The sequence below is a fragment of the Panthera tigris genome, chromosome D4 (genome assembly GCF_018350195.1).
Source record: "Panthera tigris isolate Pti1 chromosome D4, P.tigris_Pti1_mat1.1, whole genome shotgun sequence".
In the NCBI taxonomy this organism is placed as follows: Eukaryota; Metazoa; Chordata; class Mammalia; order Carnivora; family Felidae; genus Panthera; species Panthera tigris.
This window is the reverse complement of record NC_056672.1, coordinates 57289149-57313766: the sequence shown is the minus strand read 5'-3', so window position 1 is coordinate 57313766 and position 24618 is coordinate 57289149. Positions and strand designations below refer to the sequence as shown.

General features: G+C 37.2%; 1 protein-coding gene across 2 annotated transcripts in view; it reads right to left on the bottom strand.

The window, feature by feature from the left end:
- The window catches only part of RECK (reversion inducing cysteine rich protein with kazal motifs), an 80141-nt gene that overhangs the window by 51337 nt on the left and 4186 nt on the right, over positions 1-24618 (bottom strand). The window contains exons 2-6 of one of the 2 annotated variants that reach the window (XM_042964733.1): positions 15749-15807; positions 12876-12950; positions 11930-11966; positions 9362-9447; positions 7902-7949 (exon numbers count right to left, since the gene is read on the bottom strand). In XM_042964733.1, the coding sequence (XP_042820667.1) occupies positions 7902-7949; positions 9362-9447; positions 11930-11966; positions 12876-12950; positions 15749-15807 (305 nt within the window). Of the gene's footprint in view, positions 1-6574; positions 6673-7901; positions 7950-9361; positions 9448-11929; positions 11967-12875; positions 12951-15748; positions 15808-24618 lie in introns of those variants that run through there. The other variant, XM_042964734.1, reaches the window with a different exon arrangement.

The following is a 24618-nucleotide window of genomic DNA, read 5'->3' as shown; positions in this document are numbered from 1 at the left end:
ATTATTGCGATAACAGACAGAGTATTCAGTGTTTTCTGGACTCATTCAGAGATTGCCTAACTCACTGACATTTATACAAAGTTTCCACATAAAATTGCTATTTACTCTGAGACAAAGAACCTTGTGTAACTCAGCTGTCCAGAATGGCAAAATTTCTGTTAAAAAATTCTATCTATAAAAATACTAACTGTATAGCACCTATCCGCAGGCAACAAATTTCTGTTCACCCTTTAAATCTTACCTGCTCTGTGAAGACTTTCCCATTACACTGGGCATTGTCTGTTTGTTTTCTTCAGGCTCCAATGTGTCTTGTACAGACTTTTGGCAATGTACTTGTCTCACTGTATTGTAATGACCTATTTGTCTCTTCCCACGGACTAGGCTATGAGCTTCTTGCAGACAGTGGCTAAATCCTTTCACCTTGTGCCCTGAGAACAGTGCCTGAGACACATTAAGTGTCCCAGTGCAGTGAAGGTTGAGTGAATGAATGACAGACGCAAAGACAACTGAAAGGTGGATTCTGCCCCAGGAACTCAAGGGTTGAGTATTAAAAAGTGACCTGTAAACAAAGAATTATACTATAAGGTGACAAATGCTATAATCAAGCATGTAAAGTAAAGGGGAAGTAGCAGTCAATTTTATGTGTGTAGAGGTAACAAGGCTGGGCAGGGAAGGTTTTTCAAGAACCGTCTAAGCCAGAATTTAAGGCAAAGGTTGTTGCCAGTTGGACAGGGAGTACTGGTGTGCTAGGACCAGCTTTTGCAGGGCTTGGGGTGGAGGGAAAGTCCTGATTTGTAGTATTTACTGATGTTTGTGGTGAAAATACGCCCCATCATGGCTGATTTCGGGTTAAAAACTGGCTGGCAAAATTCCTGAATATTTAACAAGCAGTTTTCTCTAGCTAGTAGGAGCTGGCTCCAGCATACCACTGGAGGGGGTAATAGGATGGATTCAGGGAGAGGGAATTCTAGGTAGCACAAACAGGTTGTCCAACTACAAGTAACAATCTGGGAAATCACAAGTAGCATACTACTGAAGCATAAAGGAGAAGTGTCAGCAGTTAGATGGAGAAAAGCTTAGTTTACCAGGCTGAGGAACATGAACTATATCCCATAGGTGAGCCATTGAAGGGTTTTAAGTAAGGGAGTGACATGACCATATCTGGTCTTTAAAGAGATCATCTTAGGAGAAGTGGAGAGAGTAAATAAGAGGAGAAATTAGATAGGAAAGCTAGTTTGGCAGCTACTGTAGTCCAGAAAAGTGGTATAGGGGCCTGAGCTGAGGCAGTAACCGAGGATCTGGAAAGGAGACTGACTTAAGATGTATTTTGGAGGTAAATCTTCAGGGCTTGATAACCAATTATTTGTGGGAGGTGGTGAGAAAGAGGAAAGAGTAGACAATACCTCTTAGGCTTTTAGTTTATGTGTCTGGGAGCACTATACTGGAATAACCAAACAGGAAATGTAAGAAAAAAATGGTAAGTTTTTGTTCTGGATGCGTGTGTGTGTGTGTGTGTGTGTGTGTGTGTGTGTGTACGCACGCGCACGTGCACGTATGTGCTATGTAGCAGTGGGGTGGAGGGAAGGATGGAAAGTAACAATCAGTTCGGCTGATTTGAAATGCGAGTTGAACATCAAAAGTATCCATATCCAATAGTGATTCAAGAACTCAGAGAAAGAGGTTAGCAAAGAAGATTCTAGAATTGTCATCATATTGGGGCAATTAAAACTATGGAAGTAGATGAGATTGCCTAGGGAGAAAAACCTGGCCATTTAGATTAGACCAGGTCACAATCTAATCAAACTCCAATTTCCCTTTGGGATGATCTCATTCATGTGACTTCTGAGAAGAAAGGATAAGAGAGGAAATATTCTAGCACAGAGACTGAATAAGAGTTATTCCCTTCTAATACAAAATATGACCAAAAAAAACCCCACATACAAATGGAACATAATGAAGGTTTTATATATCTTAAGCCAGTACTGCAGGACCTAATAGGTTTCGCTCTTTTTGGAGCTCATCAGCTGCAGGTAACGGCTCATGTTGACTCTGATACAGGGTATCAGTACAGCATTCTGTCATTTACAAGCCTCCCATTCACAGTCTTCTATTACTATATTCTGCCAATTCTTGGGGTTTCCTTAGAACTAACTAAAAGAAGCTTTACATTTAGGTCCTGAAGGCTTTGATGGGGCAAAGTACCACATTCTTTTTGCTAAATCCCCCAAAGCTGACTATCAACAGCCTAGACTGTACTTTGATGGGGCAAAGTACCACATTCTTTTTGCTAAATCCCCCAAAGCTGACTATCAACAGCCTAGACTGTCGTCCGCCATGTAAGATGGTCTACTCTACTCTTAAAGCACTGTAGAACAGATCCAATCACATAAGGCGTGGCAGGCCTCAAGCTGTCCAGAGAATCCTGCTGGCCCTGACATCCCTGCCTTATCTCTAAATTTTTAGGGCTATTTCTTCATCCCTTTCCTTTATGCTTCTGGTAGTAAATCTAGAATCAAGGTTAATTTGAGAGAAAAAGGAACAAAGTAAAATTAATACATAGGAATCTTTAAAGCAGAATATTTTATTGTGACATTTCCTGAGAATACACTGTACAGCCTGTGTAGGCATACATAAGTATGTACTAAACACTGGCATCCAGGGATGTGACAAACTATCATTTGTGCTACGGAGATGGAGGAAAACTATATATATTTACTTTTATAAGCACAAATATTTCTAGTGACTTTAGGCACTGAGTGGCTGCAGTACAGGAAGTTACAATGAGACTTTTTATTGTACACCATTTTTAGTTTTGAACATGTGAATATTCAAAAAATAAAAATTAACACATATCTGCACCTTTCTCTTACACACTGAGCTGTGTGTTGACAGGATGGTGCTGACAGAAATGGCTCTGAAACTCACAAGGCTGGCCATCTTTGTTTTTGTGATTCTTAGAGCCTCTTTTTAATATCTCCTCAGAGTCTTAATTTTATCTTCGCATTCTCACAGAACCAGAGCCCCAGGACAGAACGTTATTTTAATTTTGTTTAGCAACTGTTTAGTTTAAAACTTAAATGCCTTAAGGTTAAAAAAAAAAGTGAGTCCTCACAAAAATACCTCCTACTTTCTTTCATAGTTTCTCACCTTCTTAACGAAGTAACATCAAATAATGGACAAAAAAAAAAATCTAGAAAGAGAGAATTGAAAATGATATTTCTAAAAAGAATATAAAGAAAAGTACAGAGAAGGATCTGTGAAAGGAAGAAACAAGTAAAAATGTGAAAGTCTGATGACAAATTTGTATCACTGTATTTCAGTGGCTCATGCAGCAAATGGAAAGGTATTTATATTTATGACCATTATGTTAAAAGAATGGCAGTAAAGCCTGACATAAAGGTATGAAATAGATTTATGAACCCAAAACTAAAGTTTGTCTCATCACTCTACAGCCATTGCCAACTCTCTGGAAATTCATCACCCACACATCGCCTTAATGTTTATCTTAGTCAAGAAAGAAACTATGAACAACAAAAAAATTTTAATCACCATTTTGGTGGCTAGAAGAAAATATTTTCAGCCAACTTGCAGACAGAGACTATGTAAAAAAAATATACCAGATGTCTCACATCTCGCAGAAAGCATGAATTAGTCTGCAATTTGGTTCTAATGAGGCAGTGTGCACTAGTGCAGCTGTACCGATGGGTTACAGCCAGCATCTGTTCTGTTGGTGCCTCGGTCATTCCAGTTGTTGAATATTTTGAATGCCAGCCCTGGTTCTAGTATCACACATCTATGAATCTACGTGGCCTAATACTTCTAGGTGAGCCAAAGGCCCAGGCCTGTGAAAATGCATGGAAAACCTAGAACTAAGCATGCCCATGACACTTGAACATGTCTTTGTCAGAGTTATCAAGCCACTGGTTGATACTGGTGGCTCTAATAAAATGTGTGATTCTGAAAATAGTACTCTTAATTACTGAAAGAAGTACTCTTTCTTAGGTTTGGGTCAGAAAGAGAACTGCAGAGTTGGGAGATTAGCCAAGTCTCCCATCCATTGCAGAAATCCCTTCCATGATATGTGTGTGAATCCAGTAAGCCTTTGCTTGAACATTTCCATTGACAGGAAGTTAGTTCTCTTTTTCTTGGAACATCTCATTCCAATACTCTTACTTAACACAGGTAGGGTCCTCCTAATCGATTTCTGGATCCTTCTCTTGCAGTTCCCTAAAAAAATAATTTTCAAAAAGCAGCTCTCTACTTTTTTGAACACTTTCTCTTTTATTGAGGTTTTTTTCACTCTCAAGATTCAAGGGTTACGTCATGGTTGATTTGGGCATGATCATTCTTGCTCTCTTTAGTCCTGTATTCACTACCTCTGAGATACGGGTTTTTACATTTAAAAACACCTAACACTCAATATCCCTCCATTTCTTTAAACTCCTTTCCCAACATAATAGGCTCTTGTTACTGTTACTTGTTACTTATTTAAAAACTGAATACATCATTTATTATTGTTTTTTATAATCTGTATTTTAATTTAGCCACTTTGTATTTTCATCATTCTCCCATTATCTTTTGCATCTCAAAAAAGACATTTTACAACTTCCTTTAGAGAAGGACTTCTAGAAAGGATCCAGTAATAGCAATTCTTTGTTTTGCTGTCTGAAAAGACCTTCATTTTGCCCTCTTTCTTGAAAAATATTTTTACTGGATATGGAATTCTAGGTTGATTAATTACTTTCTTTCAGAACAGTTTAGGTGTCATTCCACTGCATCTGGCTTCCTCTGTTGCTATTGAGAAATCAGCTGTTAGTCTCCTTTGAAGGCAGTCTTTTTTTTTTCTGACTGCTTTTAAGATCTTTGGCTATGAGGTATGTCTGTAATATATGCATTTTTTTTCCCTTTTAATCCTGCTGGGGATTTGTTGGGCTTCATTAAATATTGCCTCTGTCCCATATTCTCTTTTCTTCTAGTATTCCAATTAGGACATTTTATCTCCCACAACCCTTAAACTCTCTTTCAGTCTGTCCTTCTATGCTGCCTGTCCATATAATTTCTTTGGGTCTACCTCCCAATTCACAAATAATTGTTTTCTTTTTTACTATTTCCCTGAATATTATCTCCTCTATTCAACCCACCATAACAAATGCTATTGATGGATTCTGCCTTCAAATCTCTGAGTTATTCCTGAATACTTGGTTCTACTGTTATCATCCTAGTTTTGTGCCTTATCTACTTTTAGCTAAGTTAGAGGGGTCTGGGGGATCTAAAACTTAGCATGCACACAACTAAGGCTTTAGCTTTCTAAAATATGGACTTGTTACTTTGGCCTATTACAGAATCTTCATCATCCCCCTCTACTTCATGATGACCTGAGCCCTAAAATATCATCTTTCCAGGATCTGGTCTGATTTTTGCCTATCCAAGGACAGATTCACAGCCCTAAATAGGCCCGTTTTCTTTCTGTCCCCTGCACAAGCCATGTACATTTTTGCTACCGTGCTTTTGATCCACAGTCTTTTTACCAAAATATACCAAACATGCTCACTCTGCTTTCTGATTTGTGTGGACAGTATATATTTTAATTTTTCACTCAGTTAGATATAATTCTTTAGTAAGAAGTAAGTAGCTTAACTAGAATTCAGAATTAGGTATAACTCCAAAGTTTATGCTCTTTCTAATATATAGCACTACCCCTCGGTATTCAATAAATGTTGTTTCACATAAGAAACTAGATGCTATAAAATCAGACATAACAATGCTTTACATTTAACTGGTTTATCTTAGCTTGGTTGGAACAAAACAGAATTTTAAATGGCATTAAAGTTTTTTTAACTTTATGCATATAAGTAAATTTCTCAGGAAATCTGCTCAAATAAAATTACTCATTCTCTGAATCTCTCTAATCAAACTATACAACCTACTTCAGGGTAAATGCTAACTCCTAAAATTGTTAGCCTAAAGGAATAGCTCACATATCCGAAGTTCACTCCAAGGACCACTCCAGTGTCAAGGAAAAAATATTAAAAGCCTAATTTTATAAATTATTCTTACGGTGATAAACAACCAATCCCGTTAAAACAGGTTGCACTACACCAAACTTACCCAATTCACTTTATAACAAATAGTCATTATCTTTAGGCTAGATTTTAATACTCATGAGAGTGACTGTTATTTGGGGTTTATAATACAGAACCCTCCTTCTGCATTAAAGTGCTCTTGTCTCTCTTTGATTTCTAAGTAATACATAAGAAATCAAATTGTCTTGAATTATCTTTAATAATTTATAGGGTCAGTTTTTAATGGATTTATATTACATATGTATATTTCTTACATATATTATAGTACATATATGTATTTTACATATATATTTTACACGTGTGTATATATATATATATATATATATATATATATATATATATATATATACATACACACATGTGTAAAAGAACCCTCTCGGCATAGATTTTTTGAAAATAGTTGCTTAATTCTAGGCCAGTAAGGGAGGATAGACTGGAAAAGTAAACTATCCTTAGTATTTCTCTCATAGGACAGAACTTATCTCTCTTACCTTTCCTGTCCCGTCCTTCATCAACACATACTGGCAGACTTCCTAGGGCAATGCAGAAATCCAGACAAGAGAAGGAAGCACACTAAAATAATGGAGGACAGGCTACAGAGGATGGACAGTGTCAGACATCATGTGGGAGAAAAGAAGGAATTATCACAGTTAGCCACTTTGTTCAAGAGAAACTAATACTAGTTATTTTAAAGGTAGAGAGATAAGAAAAAAAAAGAAAGCTCTTTTATTTCTTTGCAGCAAGGCTCCTTTTCATAAGAACAGAGGAGAGTTGCAATTAATTTGGAAATTTGTCTTCAGAGAAACAGATATAACTTAGCAAACAGTACAAAGGGACAAATGGTAAGATTTTTCCAATTTAAAAATATTAATCAAGAGATATAATTATAGGCATTGAGAAAAGAAAAAAAAGAACTATAATCTAGAAGCTGTCAAGAGACCTGTTCTATCTTTCTTCTCCAAGAGAATACAGCTATTAAAAGCAATAGGAATCCCAATGTTTATAGGTAAAATGATGAATGAGGAATATGCATGTAAGTATCCTTAACTGTATGGTCTTAGGCTATGTAAAACAATAATGTCGCATTTAACAATGGACTTCTAGAAACTGAAGGAAGTAGTCCAATGAGGAGCTTTTTCACATCAGGGACAATCTTCTGTACATATTTGCATGACATGAAATACCTCCTCTACCTCCTCCCTAGGAACTGACCCATCTACATACCACAGTGCTTGAAATACCACCATTGGGAGACAAGAATCCTTCAGATTTAATACAGCCTTTGTAATTTACTACTTTTTTCCACCAAATGCGAGAGCTGCAAAAGTTTGAAGCTACTCACACTGGCAGTGTGATTTTATTTCTTCCAATTAGAGACAGTTAATAAAGACGGATACCTGCATGGATCAAGGCATAGGAAAGGGGGCAAAAGAGGATATGGAACTTTAGAAAAACTATTTTACACTTGGGTATAACCAGTTGCTGTTATGAATACAATATAGGTTAAAGCCTCTGTATATGTGATTTAGACATTTCTCGAAAAATATTTTTTTAACTTTAAGATTTTATTTTTAACTCATGTATAGTTAACAGGGCATTTCTTTAAAATTAATGTTCAATTTTGACAAGTCAATTAAAGTCATGACATTTCTAAACAAGGTAAATGATAAGGCTACATTTTGTCAATAAGGCTATATTTTCTGTAAAGTAAAAGGTAATTTATGTAAGAATAAATTCATTTTGAAAATTTAAGTGATTTTTATCAATTCTGATACTATCTGAATTGGTCTATCCAAAGTTGTTAAATCAAATGCATACCTCATATTCTTTTCTGCAAACTTTGGAAATATCATTTTTTGAAGATGCCTAAAAGATAACAAATTTCTCCATTAATTTATTACACATGCTATTCAACACAGGACAAAAAGAACACAAATTAATATATGTTACTTGGTTTGCTATTCTTTACTTCATCAAGAAAAACCTTATGCTCTAATATTTAAAAGTTCCTAAAATACAACAAACAAATTTCATCCAAGTTCTTTAAAATAAACATCAGCCCCAGAACCTACCCGATATGCTAAAGCTTTGCTCTTTTATGGCTTTAATCTCACATAATAACAGGGTCCTTTTGTTATTTCAGAAACTAGATGACTTTGAAGAAAATGTAAATCAGAGAATTTTTTTTCTTAGTTGAAATCCACTCTGTAGCAAATTTTCTTGTGAAGCTCTGCCAGGGCATTTATATTTTGCTTTTTCTTTAACCCTTCATATTCTAAATTCTCCTACTGACTTACGAGCCAATTTCCTCAGCAAAGATCCATATGCAATGGAGGGGGCAACTAAAGAGGAAAAGGCTTTGTCAGGCAATTAACAAAAGTAATTTTTATGTAATTCTCTTTATGCACCCTCCCACCCCCCATCCATTACAGTTCAAGCCTCTGCAACTCAGCTTCACCTCAATGGCTGGAGGACAGCAGCAGATCACTAGACTGTACACTGCTCAAAGAGTGTTGCTCAGGCTAAACAGCACAGTGGTCTGTATGAAAGTAAAGGTGACACCATGTCTCATGTACTCTGGTCCAGAAACCAGTCACTAGAAGAAGAAAGTAAGAGAAGGCTCTCCAGCTGTGATTTCAGGTCCATCTAAATTTCCCACTTAAATCTACTCTCACTGCTTGGGAGTATGAGGAGCTAGGAGACCAGTTCTCCCACAGCACTCTGAGGAGCCACTATGAAAATATACACAGTGAGGAAGAACTCAACTTGAATTGGACCAGAGATCTATCAGATCAAAGAGAAGTCACAGTTCACCGTAGGAGTCATGCTCACCTCAGGAGCAGAGAAGGGATAAAAGAACATGCCCAGGGTAAACCCATGATGAAAGAGAGAACGGAAGATGAAAGCGAAATAAGCCAGCTGTGTCATCTGCTCTCATCCAAGCATACTCTAAATTTACACAACCATTCGGAGTCACTCCGCACTGACTAAGCATGACCACAGGAAAGTACAAAAGGCCTCGGCTCCTGTAATGTTCTTTCTTTGCAGGGCAGAGAAAAGTTAAGAAAGAATAAGAGAAGGTTGAGTGTCTTACATGCAGCAGCCACAAATGAGAAAGCAGCAAGTCTAAAAGGAAGTGGTCTATGTAAGAAATGCTAAATTTGTAGTTTTTATGGGTCACCCCTCCAAAGGTATGAGGTAGGCAAGGTCCAAGACACAGACGCAGCTAATACTCAAACTGTATCCCATGCTGCTCACGAGCCTGATTGCCATGTTACCTGCTTGCATGCCTGTCGACACTCCAAGGTAATAGCCAGTTCACAGCAGCCTAAGCCAACCCAGCCATCAGACTTCTTAAACACACCTTAAAAACAAAAAGTTCAAATGTTTCGGTCATAAGGAGTAAGAAACACAAATGGCATGCCCAATTGGTTCGTGGATACCAGTAAAAGTCAAAGCAGGTGTCTACAGGAAAACTAGCTCAGATAACAAGGCCTCGAAATTATTAAGGCCCTCCTCCCCTGCATACTCCCAATGCTGCCAGTCTTCTCAGAGGCCCTTACAGCATAATTACCAGGTGCTCTGTTTTTTTTCTCTCTTCCCTCTGCCCACCCTAAACTCTCTTTAGACCACTCTCCCTCTTGGGTAAACAGCATCTCTACAGGACACACAGGTTAAGGAAAATAAGGAGAGTGAATCAGAGGCAAAGACTGTGAATCAGAGGCAAAGATTCCAATTTAACTTAACATGCAAACAAACAAAAAGGGCATAAGGATTATTGTACTCAAAATATTAAGTAACTAGAATGGTGTAAAACCTACGATGCTGTTTAGAAATTGATACTTATTGAACAGAAAAATACATCTTCTGTGGGTAAGAATGGACTTTGGTGGGTACACTTAATTATGGGGCAAAATGACTACTCTGTTGCAGTTTATACTCAGCAGCTGTTCTCCAACCAAATTACTGTGATATTGAAAGGTGATGCAATTATAAAAAGTGTTCTAATGAATTTTTTACATCCACTTTTGCAAGTATAAATGTCAACGAATGACTCCTAGGATAAAATTAGGAGACACAAGTAGTAATTATGAAAAGAGAAAAGACATATGCTCATAGGCATGTGGCAAATTTCACCTTATCTATTTTCAGAAATATTTTACACTGCTTCCATGTAATACATATGTCTGCAAATTCACATCTAAGTTATATTATTATTTAATATAATAATATATTAAATTGAAGGTATAAAGAATTCAATGCAATAGCTAACATAGTTCTCCAAATGAAATTAGGACTTAACACAACAAATAGAAACATTCTGCTAAAAAACAAAAGTAAACAAATGGCCTGCAGATGGACAAAGCTCTCAAAATTATAAACCACCCCAATTTTTAAAATTGGCTAGAAATACTGAGTATCATAAGCTTCTGTATCCCTACATGTTTTAATGGTACAAAGGGCAAGAGACTTGCATCTAGCCCCATTGCTTAGTACAGTTTCCTCTAAATCTCTGGTGCTTACTTTCAGAATCACTCACATTTTCATTATTTTGAATGGAACCAATGTAGGTCATAAATTCTGTGAACTTTTATACCCTACTGCAGTATACTGCTGCTTCCATACACCTAGTAGCCTCTTAGAAACTATTAAATTGTCCAATAAGCATTTATAATATTATGTACAAAGGACTCCATTAGGTATTGTATGGGCTATGAAATAGATAAAATATATGATTTACCCAATTATGGAGATTACACATGGAGGTATACTATCTTAGATATATATTATATACGAATAATTCCAGAACATTAGGTAGAGGGATAATTGAGAGAACAAGCAAGGATATGGCCGATTCCAAGAAGGCAAATAGTCCAACTTGTTTGAAATACAAACTTCAAACAGTGTGAAAGCCTTTAGAGTTCAGAGATACATAAAATACACTTCCTTTTTTCCTTTTAAGGCACTGGCTTTAATCAGAACTGTAAGACTGTGAATGCCAGGCTAGGGAGTCTGAGCTTTATTTTGATGGAAGTGGATATCCCCAGAGAGATTTTCTTCTTTTTGAAGGAGCCGGGGAGGACAGCTATGATACGTTGAAATACCACCTACAAGGTTGTTACAACAGTCTACCCCAAGAGCATAACAATACTGGTAGGAGTAGAAAGGACAGATGCAAGATTTTCCAAGGGGAGAGTCAATAGAGCTAAAAAGAAAAAGCAATCAAAGGTAACTTGAGGGATTCCAGTCTAGTGTCATTCACAAGACAGGCCGTTATGAGTCTGGTTTTAGGTTTGCACTTCAGTTGTCACCAGGATGCAGAGATCCAGGTAGACATGTCTAGAAGTCATGAGCTATAACTTGGATTTGAAGGTTGTCTTCCCAGGGCTGATTAGTTAACAGTTCTGGGAAGGAAAGCAATTATCAGGGTAAGTGTGGACAGAAAAGGGAAGGAATGACCCAAGTCCTTATGGGGGGAGAGGGGAGGTAAGAGAGGATAAGGGCATGAGGCCAAGGTGGAGTCATAAGGAGGTAATGGTCAACAGTGCTGCAAGGCAGTCAAAGGTGGTAAGTACTGAGAAAAGGCCAAAAGATTTAGGTACCATGAGATCCCGGTGAACTTGCAAAGACCAGTTTCACTAGAATGGTAGAAGTAGAGACAAGAGCACAATTAATTACTGAGTGAATGAGAATAAATTATACATTTGAAAATTTGAGTGCCTACCAAAAAGAGAAGATAGGAACTCAAGGGGATACATTAGGTTACAGGACTAAGACACAGATTTTACAATCACAAAATAAGTTTTTAAAGATAAAATGCCAAATGTTATTTAGCTATTGCTTACCTGGCAAAGATGAATTCATACAACTCCAAATTTCAACCTAAAATTGTAATCACCAAAAGGCTTTTATATAACCAGTTCCTAAATATGACAATTCATACAGAAATTATGTACAGCTAATTTGATTATGTTTGTCTCTATTTAATCAATGTTCTAAGACTACATGAGTATCAAGCAGCTATTCAGGGGAAAAAATAAAACTGAGATGCAAAAATATTGCTTGCTCTTTTCCCATCTTCCCATCTAAGAGCACTAATGAGGAGTCTGGGTTCTCAGGATGCTTACTGGAATCACTGTTTCTAAGCAAAAGACAAAGTGTCTGTAGAGCGAGTAAAGGCAAATGTGTCAGTCAGAATTGTTTGATCAACATTTCCCGCCTCACATAATGCAAGCTACCGTATCTAAAAAGGCTGTCTCATGTAAGCTCAGACTTCCTGAGCCTAGCCCATGAATATCCCGAACACTGAGAATGGCCCCAGCACTGGAGACATGTTAAGTTACATGATTCAGACAGGCAAGCCAATATATCTATAGTACACCAAAAAATGGGAAGATAGGAATAATGAGAAGTCACACATTTCCCCTTACCCCAAATTTAACTTTTGAAAATCAAAATAAGATTTAGTTACTATGGTTTTCATAAAATTGTCAAAATAATGAGTAAAATTCCAAATTCCAGATAAACTTTATAATGAAATTTAAAGACTGCAATACATGTACATTTAATATTATTTTTATACCTACATCATAGGATAAATGATAAAAGATGAAAGATAGTATCTACCGAGCAATCTGTGTGATGATCTTTTTAAAGTACCTTGCTAAATCGAACATTTTAATCTGATCACAACCTCAAACCATTTTGAAAAATTTCCTGAATCAAGGAGTTAACTCATTAGATGGCTTCATTTAGACAAAAGCTTCCATAGTTAAGTTAAACAAGACCTACCATTGTTTCAGGGCAATAATCTGGGGCTCGCTGTAACAGATGCTTTAGTCGGGATTCACTTTTTGAGGAGAATATCTATTTGACAAAACAAAACAAAACAGAAGGTTTTTGTGGCATTTTTTTTGGTAAGAAATAAGAATGGGCAAAATTTATTGTCCTCTATACTTATCAGTTGTCTAGAATATTTTCCAACTTCCTTTTATAAATGGAAAACCTTTTGAAAGATCTAAATTAAGCTGAGCTAACATCTCTTAAAAGGTTGGTTAGTTTGGCAAATAATCAAGAAAGTCCATATATGCAAGTCTAGACCCTTTTGTAATGACCAAAAATGGAGAAAACCGGGCTACCAAATCTGTTGGAGAACAAAGGAGAAAAAGAAAGAAGAAAACAGAAAAGAAAAAAAAAGTTCATTCTAAACTGTTCTATAAACTGCTTTTAGTTAACTGATGACAATGTAAAACAGATTACGTCATATCCTTGATATCAGTGACGAACAAATTTGTGAATAGCATTATGGCACAAACTTCCATAAAATGGCATTAAATAGAGACAAAGTCATGGTGGGGGGGGTAGGGGCTTTTATTTTATTTTTCATTTTTATTTAATTTATTTTTTTAATTTACATCCAAGTTAGTTATCATATAGTGCAGCAGTGATTTCAGGAGGCACAAAGTCATTTTTAATAAAGATGCTGAGGAGCTGACAAGTTTGTTTACCAGGCTAACTGGCTCTCTTCCAAAATAGAACTTTAATTAATGTGATTACAATTTGATGTCTCAGTAAATTATAAACCATTACATGTATCAGACAGAACTTCATGGTTACCTGCAAATAGTCAAGACTGTGAAATCCATGAATGCTAAGGACAATGAAAAAGGATTTATCTCCAGTTAGTTTTAATAGCCATTTTTCTCCCAAACTATCAACTATAATTAATAAGTGACAAGAGCTAGAATATCACCATTTTGCAACCCCTAGTGAATTAATGCATTTAGGCAATTATCAAGAATGGCTGTAATGTTAATTACAAAAAGAGACAACCAGACACAAACATTATAAGTAAGATCTGCTGAACAAACAAAACAAAACAAAAACCTAACCTGAATCTTATCAAGCATCTGGACTTGTCTCATTAGGTAACTGCTAGCCATGTGTGACCATCTAAATTCAAACTCAAATCAGTTAAAATCAAATAAAATTTAAACTCAGTTCCTCAAACTTCTCTTTCTCTTCAATCTCTTTTTTTTTTAAGTTTATTTATTTATTTTGAGAGACAGAGAGAGGGAGTAAGTGCAAACAAGTGGGGAAGGGCAGAGAGAGAGGGAGGGAGAGAGAGAATCTCAAGCAGGCCCCACACTGTCAGTGAGGAGCCTGACTCAGAGCTTGAACCCACGATGAGATCATGATCTGAGCCCAAACCAAAAGTGATGCTTAACTGGCTGAGCCACCTAGGCACACCTTTCCTCAACTTCTTTAAACACATTTCAAATGTTTACCTGGCACATATAGCTGTGGCTACTATATTGGATCACACAGATACAGAATATTTTCATCACTGCAGAAAGCTCTCTGGATAGCCCTGCTTTAAATCTACCTACCACTTACTAAGACATACAGAGGAAAGAGGAACACATTAAATGATATCATGGGTTACAAACAGCATAATTCAGATTGTGAGAAACTCTACAGGATAAATGACCAGAATTATTCATTAAATAAGCAAAGTTAGGAAAGCAGTGTTTCCAAAAGCAGCAGAACTCTTTTAAAAGCTCCCTTATGGTGACACTATCTAGGGAACATTTCTGCTTTTAAAAGCTACTGTTCTGGCAGTAAATTTGCAGAAAACTTAATTTGCTATATTGTTTTGACATGAAGTCTCTAGCAGTTACCTAGATGAGCTGAGTCACTGTCTTGTTTTATAATTAGAGAGTATCTTGCAAAATCTTTCTAAATTCACAATATTGTTTGAGAGAAGTTTTAATCCCAGTTAGGTAGCTCTCTAAATTTTAGGCAGTGACAAAATCTACATTATTGAAAACTCTTTAAAAGGCAATTGAGGCCATTCATTCTCAAGTGCCAAGGCCAGCACTACACAACCAAGGGGATGAAAGAAAGGCAGACTTTATGACCAGGTATTGTCTCAGTGGAATTTTACTTAAAAGGTTCAACCAGAAAAATTCAAATTCACAGTAAAGTTTGAAGAGCAGTACAACACCCACATAGTCTTCATGTAGATTACTCATTATTAACATTTTGCAACATTTGCTTTAACTCTCTCTACATACACAGATATTATTGCTATTTTGGAACATTTTATAATTCATTACAGACATGATCATTTATTCCTAAATCCCAGCATGTTATCTCCCAAGACCAAGGACACTGTCCTATGTCACTGCAATACAATCACCAAATTTAGGATCACAGCACTGATACATTATTACTAGAGCCCATATTCAAATTTCACCAATTTATCCCAATAACGTTATTTATAGCATTTTTTTTAAAATTCCAGGATCACATATTGCATTTAGTGTCATATCTCTGTAGTTCCCTTTAATCTTGAAGTTTCTTAACACTGATAACTTTGAAGACTTCAGGCTGTTGTTTTGAGGAATATCCCTCAATCTTGGTTTGCCCTATTGTTTCCTCAATGATTCAGGTTATGCATTTTTGGCAGGAATCCTACTAAAGATGCTGCGCTCCTTTTCAGTGCATCATGTCAGCAGACACACATTAATTTGTTCCATTACTGGTGATGTGAACTGTGATCACTTGGTTAAGGTGCTGTCCAACAGATTTCTCCGAAACAATTATACTTCACATAAACAGTTACATAACCAATAGCCTTAACAATTATTACATAAGCTTACCTGTTCACATACGTCATGGCACATTTGGTTATCCTTTGAATGATTACAACACAGTGCACCTAGGAGAAAAAATAAACACCAGATGTTGCCCACTGTTAATTTAAAAAGATGATTAAACTAAATCAGATGGCTACACAAAACACTTATTCAACAGATTATTATTCATTTTAACTCAACAAACTTTTACCACATACCTATCACAAGCCAAGGCCAGTGCTGGGTTTGAGGACATCGTCCCTGCCCTAAAGAAGCTTGCAGACTAACAGGGGAGATGGTCATACATACTTTCTGTGTGCCAGAATTTTACTAAATTTGCTTTATGCATTACACCTCATTCAATCCTTATAATTACTCTATAGGCTAGATTCTATTATTGTGCCTATAATGTAAGACTAAGCGATAAAAAGGAAGTGAATTTTGTTTTGGACATGTTAAATATAAGGTTCCTATTGGACACCCAGATGGAAATTCCAGTAAAATCAGAAAATTCAAGCCTGGATTGCAGGTAAAGTCAAGCCTAAAGATCCAATTTGGAAGTCATCAGTATAAAGGAGGTATAGTACATGGAAACGAGTGACATTGTCTAGGGAGAGTTCTAGTGAGAAGTGACCACAGCACCAAATTCAAAAAACACAGAATCTGAGACATGGGAAGGAACAAGGAAAGAGACAGAGATGCAACAGTCAGAGGGGTAGGTCAGCCTCGAGAGAGTAGCATTAAGAAGAGGGAGGAGTGTCATGCACCCAAACATACAAGTTAGATTGAAGAAACAAAAAAGGAAAGAATCAAAAAAGGAAATGGCCACTTAGTAATCCTCAAAAGGTATTCTGTGGAGTAGAAGTGAATGATACTAAGGAGTAAACCAGAGGTGTGGAAGTATAGACAACAAATATAGGCTCTCAAGAAGTCTGGCAGAAATGGGAGGGAAAAAGAGAGTAGCAGTTACAGGAGGAAGCAGGATCAAGTTAAGAAAACTCTCCCTCCCCCTTTTTAGTTGGCCTTTGTCCCTGATTCCTTGGAGAAAGACTCTAAATCCTGGGAATTTCTAGAGTAATAGCTGTATCTTTGTTATGCCAGTGAGGTGGACTCCCCCCTCAGATAGCTTCAGGATGGGGACTGGCCTAGCCAGAAAGACTAGCCTTATGTTTAGAAGGCTGGGGCTTTGAGCCACAGGACATCAGCCCAACCTCCAGCAGGACAGGGAAATGGACATCAAGTTCAACCATATGGCCAATAATCCAATCAATCATGTCTATCTATATGATGGAATTCTAATGAATACTAGATATCAAAGCTCAGGGGACCTTTTCTAGTTGGTGAAGATGCTAGTGTGCCAGGAGGGTGATTCTATGAGGAGAAGGCACAGAAGCTCTGCATTTCCTCCCAGACCTCATTCTGTGTATGTCTCTTCATTTGGCTGGTCTTCCTGATTTGTATCCTTGATAATAAAACTGTGATCATAACTATCACGCTTCCCTGAGCTCTATGCATCATTCTAGTGAATTACTGATTCTGGGGTGGTTGCGGGAAGCCCGGATTTATAGCCAGTTGTTCAGAAGTGTGGGTGGCCTGGGGACTCCTAAGTGTGGCTCGTATCTGGGGTAAGTGTTGTGTTGTTCGGCATCATGCCCTTTAACCTGTAGAGTCTGTTCTAACTCTGGGTGGTTAGTGTCAGAACTGAACTGTCATACACACAGTTGTGGAAGAAATAGGAGATTCGAGAAATGAGGTGATTGCTGGAAAGGGATGTGGGTTAAAGAAAAGGCACTGAGTTTGGGGCTAGGGATACAACAGTGAATAAATGTTATGTTCTCTGACTTTATCCGGTCTGATGGTAGAACAAAGTCTAGACAAGAGGATAGGATATAAGGTCACTCACTAATAAATTAAGAGGAAAGCTGACAGCCTCCATTTTTCTTTAGTGAAACACAGATTAGGTTTGAAAACAAAAAGGGTTGAGATGGGGTTGGGGGCTTGAGGTGAAATTGTAGAAGTGTGGAACAGTCACTTCAGAGAATAGAGAAAGGCAACTATAAATAGGTCCCTCAAACTTGTATTCTACTCATGACTTTTAGTATCTATCCCTCAGGAGAAAAATTTCATGTTCAAATAAACTGGGAAATAAGGACTAAAAAAAGTTACAGAGAATTCCTTACTGCAGGACCAAAGCCTTTAATATGTTTATATATTATTAATCTCCCAAAAAGGGATCCAAGTAGACAGACTTCTCAGAGCACAGAACATTTTTTTCATGCCACTTACTAAATTTCAGAATACCAATTTGAGAAACATGAAATTAGAGGAAAGGAGAAATGTTGCCAAGCAGCATTACAAGCCTAAGGAAATGCATAAATTGGCTATAAAGATAATCAGCAGGGACATGTTATTATTCTAGAGTGGACCTGACTGGAAAAAAGATACAGCTAGCTGGATTGATCAGGAGCTGTCAAAAGAGACAAGAAGATGAAAATATTTCAGACAGCTGGATCTGATACAATAGTTTAAAACAGAAATTTGCAACATAATCTCTTCAAATGCAATCTATACAATTTCATTACACAAAATAGATGAAAGAAGAGCTTTTTTAGTGAAGGTAGGATTTGTATGGGGGTGAAGGAAAGAATAAATAGATGAATAAAATAAGTCCTCTTTAGATCTTACAAGGAAAGCCTTCTACATTCAAAACTGGAAATTGTTCTCTATAAAACAGTGTCAGAGTATATGATACTACTGGCATATTACTATAGTTTTGTTCCATAGAAGACAATTGTGGGGCTGGCTTTCCAATATTATTTCTATGAAAAAAAAAGTGGCTTCAAGTTCTAAACGCTTGACTTACAAATTCTGAAGAATATAAAAACGTCACTAAATCAGAAGAAGAAAAAGTCCCTTGTTTGTAAAGCTATAGTTACTTTCTTAGAAACTTTAATTCGAGGGGAGAGGGGGGCAATCACTCATGAGGCTTTCTCAAAACACCCTTTCTTCCCTGCCATGCCATGCTAAGCTTCCCCCCACCCCCATCTTCTAAGATTTAGTTATGTCCCCAGCCTCATTACTCATTAGAATGGGGAGGGCAGGTAGGAAAAAGAAAAACAAAACACAAAAGAGGCTCTCCTGTGTGATAATGATGTACTCTTTTGAAGTCCTGTAGAAATTGCCACTTTCTACTAGCCTCCAACACAAAGGTCATTTGAGGGCAAAAAATCCAGCTGATCGTGAGCAAAGATAACTCAGGATAACATATGGTCCCAATAAGCACAAGCTTAGCAAAAAGTAAACAATCAGGCAGACAAGAGTCTGATTTGGGCCTGGGGATTTTTGAAAAACAGTTTCTTGGAGCAAAGGTCTATTTCAGAACAGAAACAAAATGTGTTATAATTAAAAGTCCAATAACAATGGAAAGTTTTATTAAAAACATAAATATAAAAGCCTATTTTTTTCCTATTTAATAGTTAAGGTCCAATTTACAATGTAGTGACCCCCAAAGTTAAATTTTTAAAATAATTCTTTTTTTTTTCACTAAGAAACTCCAAGCTTTGGAAAATAAAAAGAACAATGATCTATAGTCCCACTGTCTTGCCAGAACCTATGTTGACATTTTGACATATTTCTTTCTAGTCTTTTCAAAAGCCTTCTGATAATTCTGACAATATGGGATTACAGAGGGCAGCCCAAAGTCTTCTGGTAATAACTCCCTTCCCCCTCCCAATGGAGCATTCCTCTGTAATAGTGCATTTCCTCCCTTGAGAGGGCTGCCACCCTCCATGAACAGGCTCAGGGGACCTAAACTCCATCACATTTTCCGTACCCTCTTCTTAACCTTAGCCATTATTACATTGGCACACATTTTCCTTCCTTTGAAACTTGTTAGAATCTTTAACACTGCATATTTTTCAAGAAATAAATGTCTTCAAATAGACATCAATTCATATGCCTTCATTAAGAATGGGGAGAAGGGATTCAAATGCAATTAACGTGGTAATTAAAGGTCTTTGTCTTTTTTAGAGCTATTAAAATGGGTTAATTGGGTCATTTAACAATTAGAATCCAAAAAAAACTCTCCAAAGCCTTATGTTTTTATATGGCAATGGATTCTAAAAATACTTTGTATTTATAATTTGTTTTTAAACTAATTTCTTATTCTTCAAGAAAAATAGTTTAAAACCTGCTTATTTGCATGAAATGGAATGGAACAGATAAAGGTAAATTAGTTCAAAATAAAATTTGATATTCACATTATGAAAATACAAAGCTCAGGTGTTATCCTCATTAACGACACATAAGGACAAGTGTCATATTTTGCACTCTTATTCCAAGAGTCTGTAATTATAAAATTAATAAAACAAAAACCCAAACAGATTGCTAAAAGACATGTATATTGGCTTTAAGGAGGTACAATCTAGAAATATGCAAGCAGAATTACCTAATAATTAGAAACATCAAGGTTTGGCTAATAGTTTGGGTCACATGTGTACTAAAGATAGGCAAGTAAGCAGGAAGCACATGCTCCAGCCACAAGGGAAAAATGCAACTTCTAAGACCAACCAGCACTTAAAACAACAAATACACACCCTAATCTAAAACTAAAATATTCATAGAATTATAGGATTTTTGAAGTTAAAAGGAATTTTGCCACAAAAACCTCCTAAAAGCTATAATTCAATTTAGTTAATTAAAAGCTATTCTTGTTTTCTTTTCTAAAGAAAATAAAGATTCCTCCTAATTAATGTCTTCCTAAAGAATTACTAAAACAGAATACACACACACACACACACACACACACACACATATATATCCCGCACTGTTGAGAAAAAAACTAAATCTGAGCTGATACTAGAAAAGGTCATTCTAAATAAAAAAGACATGTTAACAAAAAACTGATCTTGGGGCGCCTGGGTGGCTGAGTTGTTTGAGCAACCAACTTTTGATTTAGGCTCAGGTCATGATCTCATGGTTGGGTTGGTGGGACAGAGCCCCACCTTGGGCTCAGTGCTGACAGCCTGAAGCCTGCTTGGGATTCTCTCTCTGCCCCTCCCCTGCTCGCACTCACTCGCCTGCATGTGCACTCTTTCATTCTCTCTCTCAAAATAAATAAATAAACATTTAAAGCAATAAATAAATAAAACATTTAAAAGCTGATCTTACTTTCTTTTTTAACATTTTTTTAAAAAATTTGAGACAGAGAGAGTGCATATGTGCGTAAGCTGGGGCAAGGGGCAGAGGGAGAGAGAGAATCTCAAGTAGGCTCCAAGCTCAGGCCAGAGCCTGATGTAAGGCTCATTCTTACAACCCTGGAATCTTGACCTGAGCAGAAATCGAGTTGGACACTCCACCGACTGAGCCACCCAGGTGCCTCTGATCTTACTTTTAATCATATTTTTATTTTCAAAACAGCCTGGAAATTGACACTTTTAAAGCATTTAAATGACAACTACATCTTCAACTTATAAGTACATTCTTGCAATCATTATACTTATTCCTTTAAAGATATGTGTATGTTTGGGTTTATATACAAAATATATTATCACCTAAGGAAGAGCCAAACAGTAAAGTGATTACCCATATACGCACTATCTGCATTCAACATTGCTAACATTTTGTCATACTACTTTATTTATCTAGAAAGATATATGTATTTTTTTCTGAATTATTGGCAAGTTACAGATATCCTTCTCCATTGCCTGCCAAACAGCCAATTATATTCATTTAAATTTTTTTTTCAACGTTTATTTATTTATTTTTGGGACAGAGAGAGACAGAGCATGAACGGGGGAGGGGCAGAGAGAGAGGGAGACACAGAATCGGAAACAGGCTCCAGGCTCCGAGCCATCAGCCCAGAGCCTGACGCGGGGCTCGAACTCACGGACCGCGAGATCGTGACCTGGCTGAAGTCGGACGCCCAACCGACTGCGCCACCCAGGCGCCCCTCATTTAAATTTTTAAAATAATTCTTTTTTTTTTTCACTAAGAAACTCCAAGCTTTGGAAAATAAAAAGAACAATGATCTATAGTCCCACTGTCTTGCCAGAACCTATGTTGACATTTTGACATATTTCTTTCTAGTCTTTTCAAAAGCCTTCTGATAATTCTGACAATATGGGATTACAGAGGGCAGCCCAAAGTCTTCTGGTAATAACTCCCTTCCCCCTCCCAATTACCAATATGACTGCCACATAGACCTTTCATAATGTCACTCTTCTAATAAAGGGCCCACAATGGCCTCTTGCGATTCCAATTCTAAACTTTGCAAATCTTCCTTTAACCTTACCTTCCCTGACCTTCTATTATTTTTCAACAAGGAAAGCCTATAGTTACCTTGAACACTGCCTTCTGACTGAAATGCTTAGTGCCCTTTCCCTGCTGACCTAAATCCCAAATACTTTCAACTTTTAAATCCTACCTCAACTCTTAGTACCAATAACTCCAAGCTCTGTTTGATTTTTTGGCCCTGATATTCTAGTCAGAACTGGCAACCTTAACATTGCAATCTTCTCTAACCATATCATGTGTGTACTTAAGGTATCCCCAGTTTGACTGTAAACTTCTTGTATCCATTTAGCATAATGTTCAGCTCAAAAAATGTTATTCATTGGTTAATAAGTAACAATTTCCTAGTTATACAAAGGCTTTTATCAGCAAAAGGTACAAAAAGTTTTATTTCTCCCACCATAACACTTTAGTACCACATTTCATATGGTGACTAACCCATAATTTAGCAATATCATAAGAGGTTTTGGCCTAAAACAGAAGATAAATTGGACAATCACATACGCAGGCACAGAAGTATGCAGCCAGCTGGGGATGGGCCCTGCAGCCATAGGTCAAGAAGAGTTGGGGCAGGGGAAGCTGAAATTTTATGGTAGTACAGAAACGATGAGTAAAAAGAAGAAGCTGGTTGGTGGAGAGTGAGTGGGAAATGCAAGAGATGCACAGAGAAGCTATGAAAGGTAGAGAGAGGCTGTCCCTAACAGCAGTCTTAGCTCCTGGCAGCTTTCCAGTTCCCACAGCAGCCCTCAGGGCTGCTCTGCTGAATTTCCTACCTTTGGATTTCCATGTGTCTCCCTGTTAGATGCTACACAACTAGCCCCCAATCCTGAGCTACCTTGGTTTCTGTTCCCTTAGGGGGTCAAAAAAACCTTAACCTAGACATTCATCATTAAGAAACAACTAAAGCGGGGGCGCCTGGGTGGCTCGGTCAGTTAAGCGTCCGACTTCGGCTCAGGTCATGATCTCACGGTCCGTGAGTTTGAGCCCCGCGTCGGGCTCTGTGCTGACAGCTCAGAGCCTGGAGCCTGTTTCAGATCCTGTGTCTCCCTATCTCTGCTCCTCCCCTGTTCATGCTCTGTCTCTCTCTCTGTCTCAAAAATAAACGTTAAAAAAAAATTAAAAAAAAAAAAAAAGAAAGAAACAACTAAAGCAAATGACTCTCCTAAGGTCCTCCTCACGGATGCTAAAGCCAGTATTCTTGGATAACTCCTTTGCTCATTCTATGCTGCAGGCCTCCCATCTATAAAACAAAGAACCTAAAAGTATAAAGTCTGGCTCCCAGTGGTATATTCCATAATGAGAAAGTTTCTCTTAATACTATACTTTTCTTGATGTCTTCATGTTATCTGTGTGCTTTACAGCACCCATCACATTATGTGCTATATACTTGACTAAATCACATTTTTCCTCAGAAATACTCTCCAGATTTAGAATATAAACTGATACATACTACTATAATCACACAATGTTAGCAGTGTAGATATACATATATTGGTGATATTTAATGTCTGAATTTCCTACTAAACAATAAACCCCATGAAAGCAGAGACTATGTTTTTGCATATCACTTTGTATCTGGTGCCTATCACGGTGTCTGGCACTATTAACAGCTTAACAAATATTTGCTTAATGGATTACTGACAAGTATGAAATTTAGCTTAATGAGCAATAGACCTAGGGCAGTTATTCCTAATATCTATCTTAAACATATACAAAAACAGAACTTTTGATGCTCTTGGCTCACCTGCCAACTCTCCTCTAATCCGCTCCTCCCCATCTTCCCAACTTCAGTAAATGGCATCATGTTTTACAAAATTGCTCAAGGTAAAAAATCTACAAATAATCTTTAATTTTTCCTTCCCTCACTTCCCACATCCAATCCATCAGCAATATATCTTGAACCTCTCCTCTTCTATCTCCACCATCACTTCACTCTAAGTCACCATTATCTCCTGCTTCAACTACTACAGAGGTCTTCTAGTCAACCTGCTTTTACTCCTACCCTACCATAATCACATTTTTTTTCATTCAGCAGCTAGAGTGATCTAAAATATAAATCAAAGCTTATATCTCTTACATAGTAGTCTACCAGTTTCTTTCTGCACAATAAAATAATGCACAATAATCCTTATGTGGCTTTTTGCAAGGCTCAGCATCATTAGCTCTAGCCTACTCTCCTGCGCCCTATGCTGCAACCAAACAGTTCCTTCTTGCCTTAGGGCCTCTGCACTTTCTGGTCTCTATCTCTGTCTTTCTTAACACCTTTAGTCTTCAGATTTTGCTGCTGAACTTTACCTTTTCAAAGAGGCCTCTCTTCTCATCACTATGTAAAGAACTCCCCCCTCTACTCACACAATTCTGTTATCAGCTGGTTTCCTTCATAGCATACTTATCACTATCAAAAATCATTTTATTTATCTGTTGATTGTCTATCTCTCTTCTGGTAGAATGGAAACTCCTTGAGAGCAGCAAACCTGTATCTAGAGCAGCACCTGACATGTAGCAAACACTCAATAAGTATTTTTCAAATGGACAAACTCGTGCAGTATGCTTTGTTCTTTTAAAAACTACATTTCAAGTATATAATAACCACCTCCTTGACA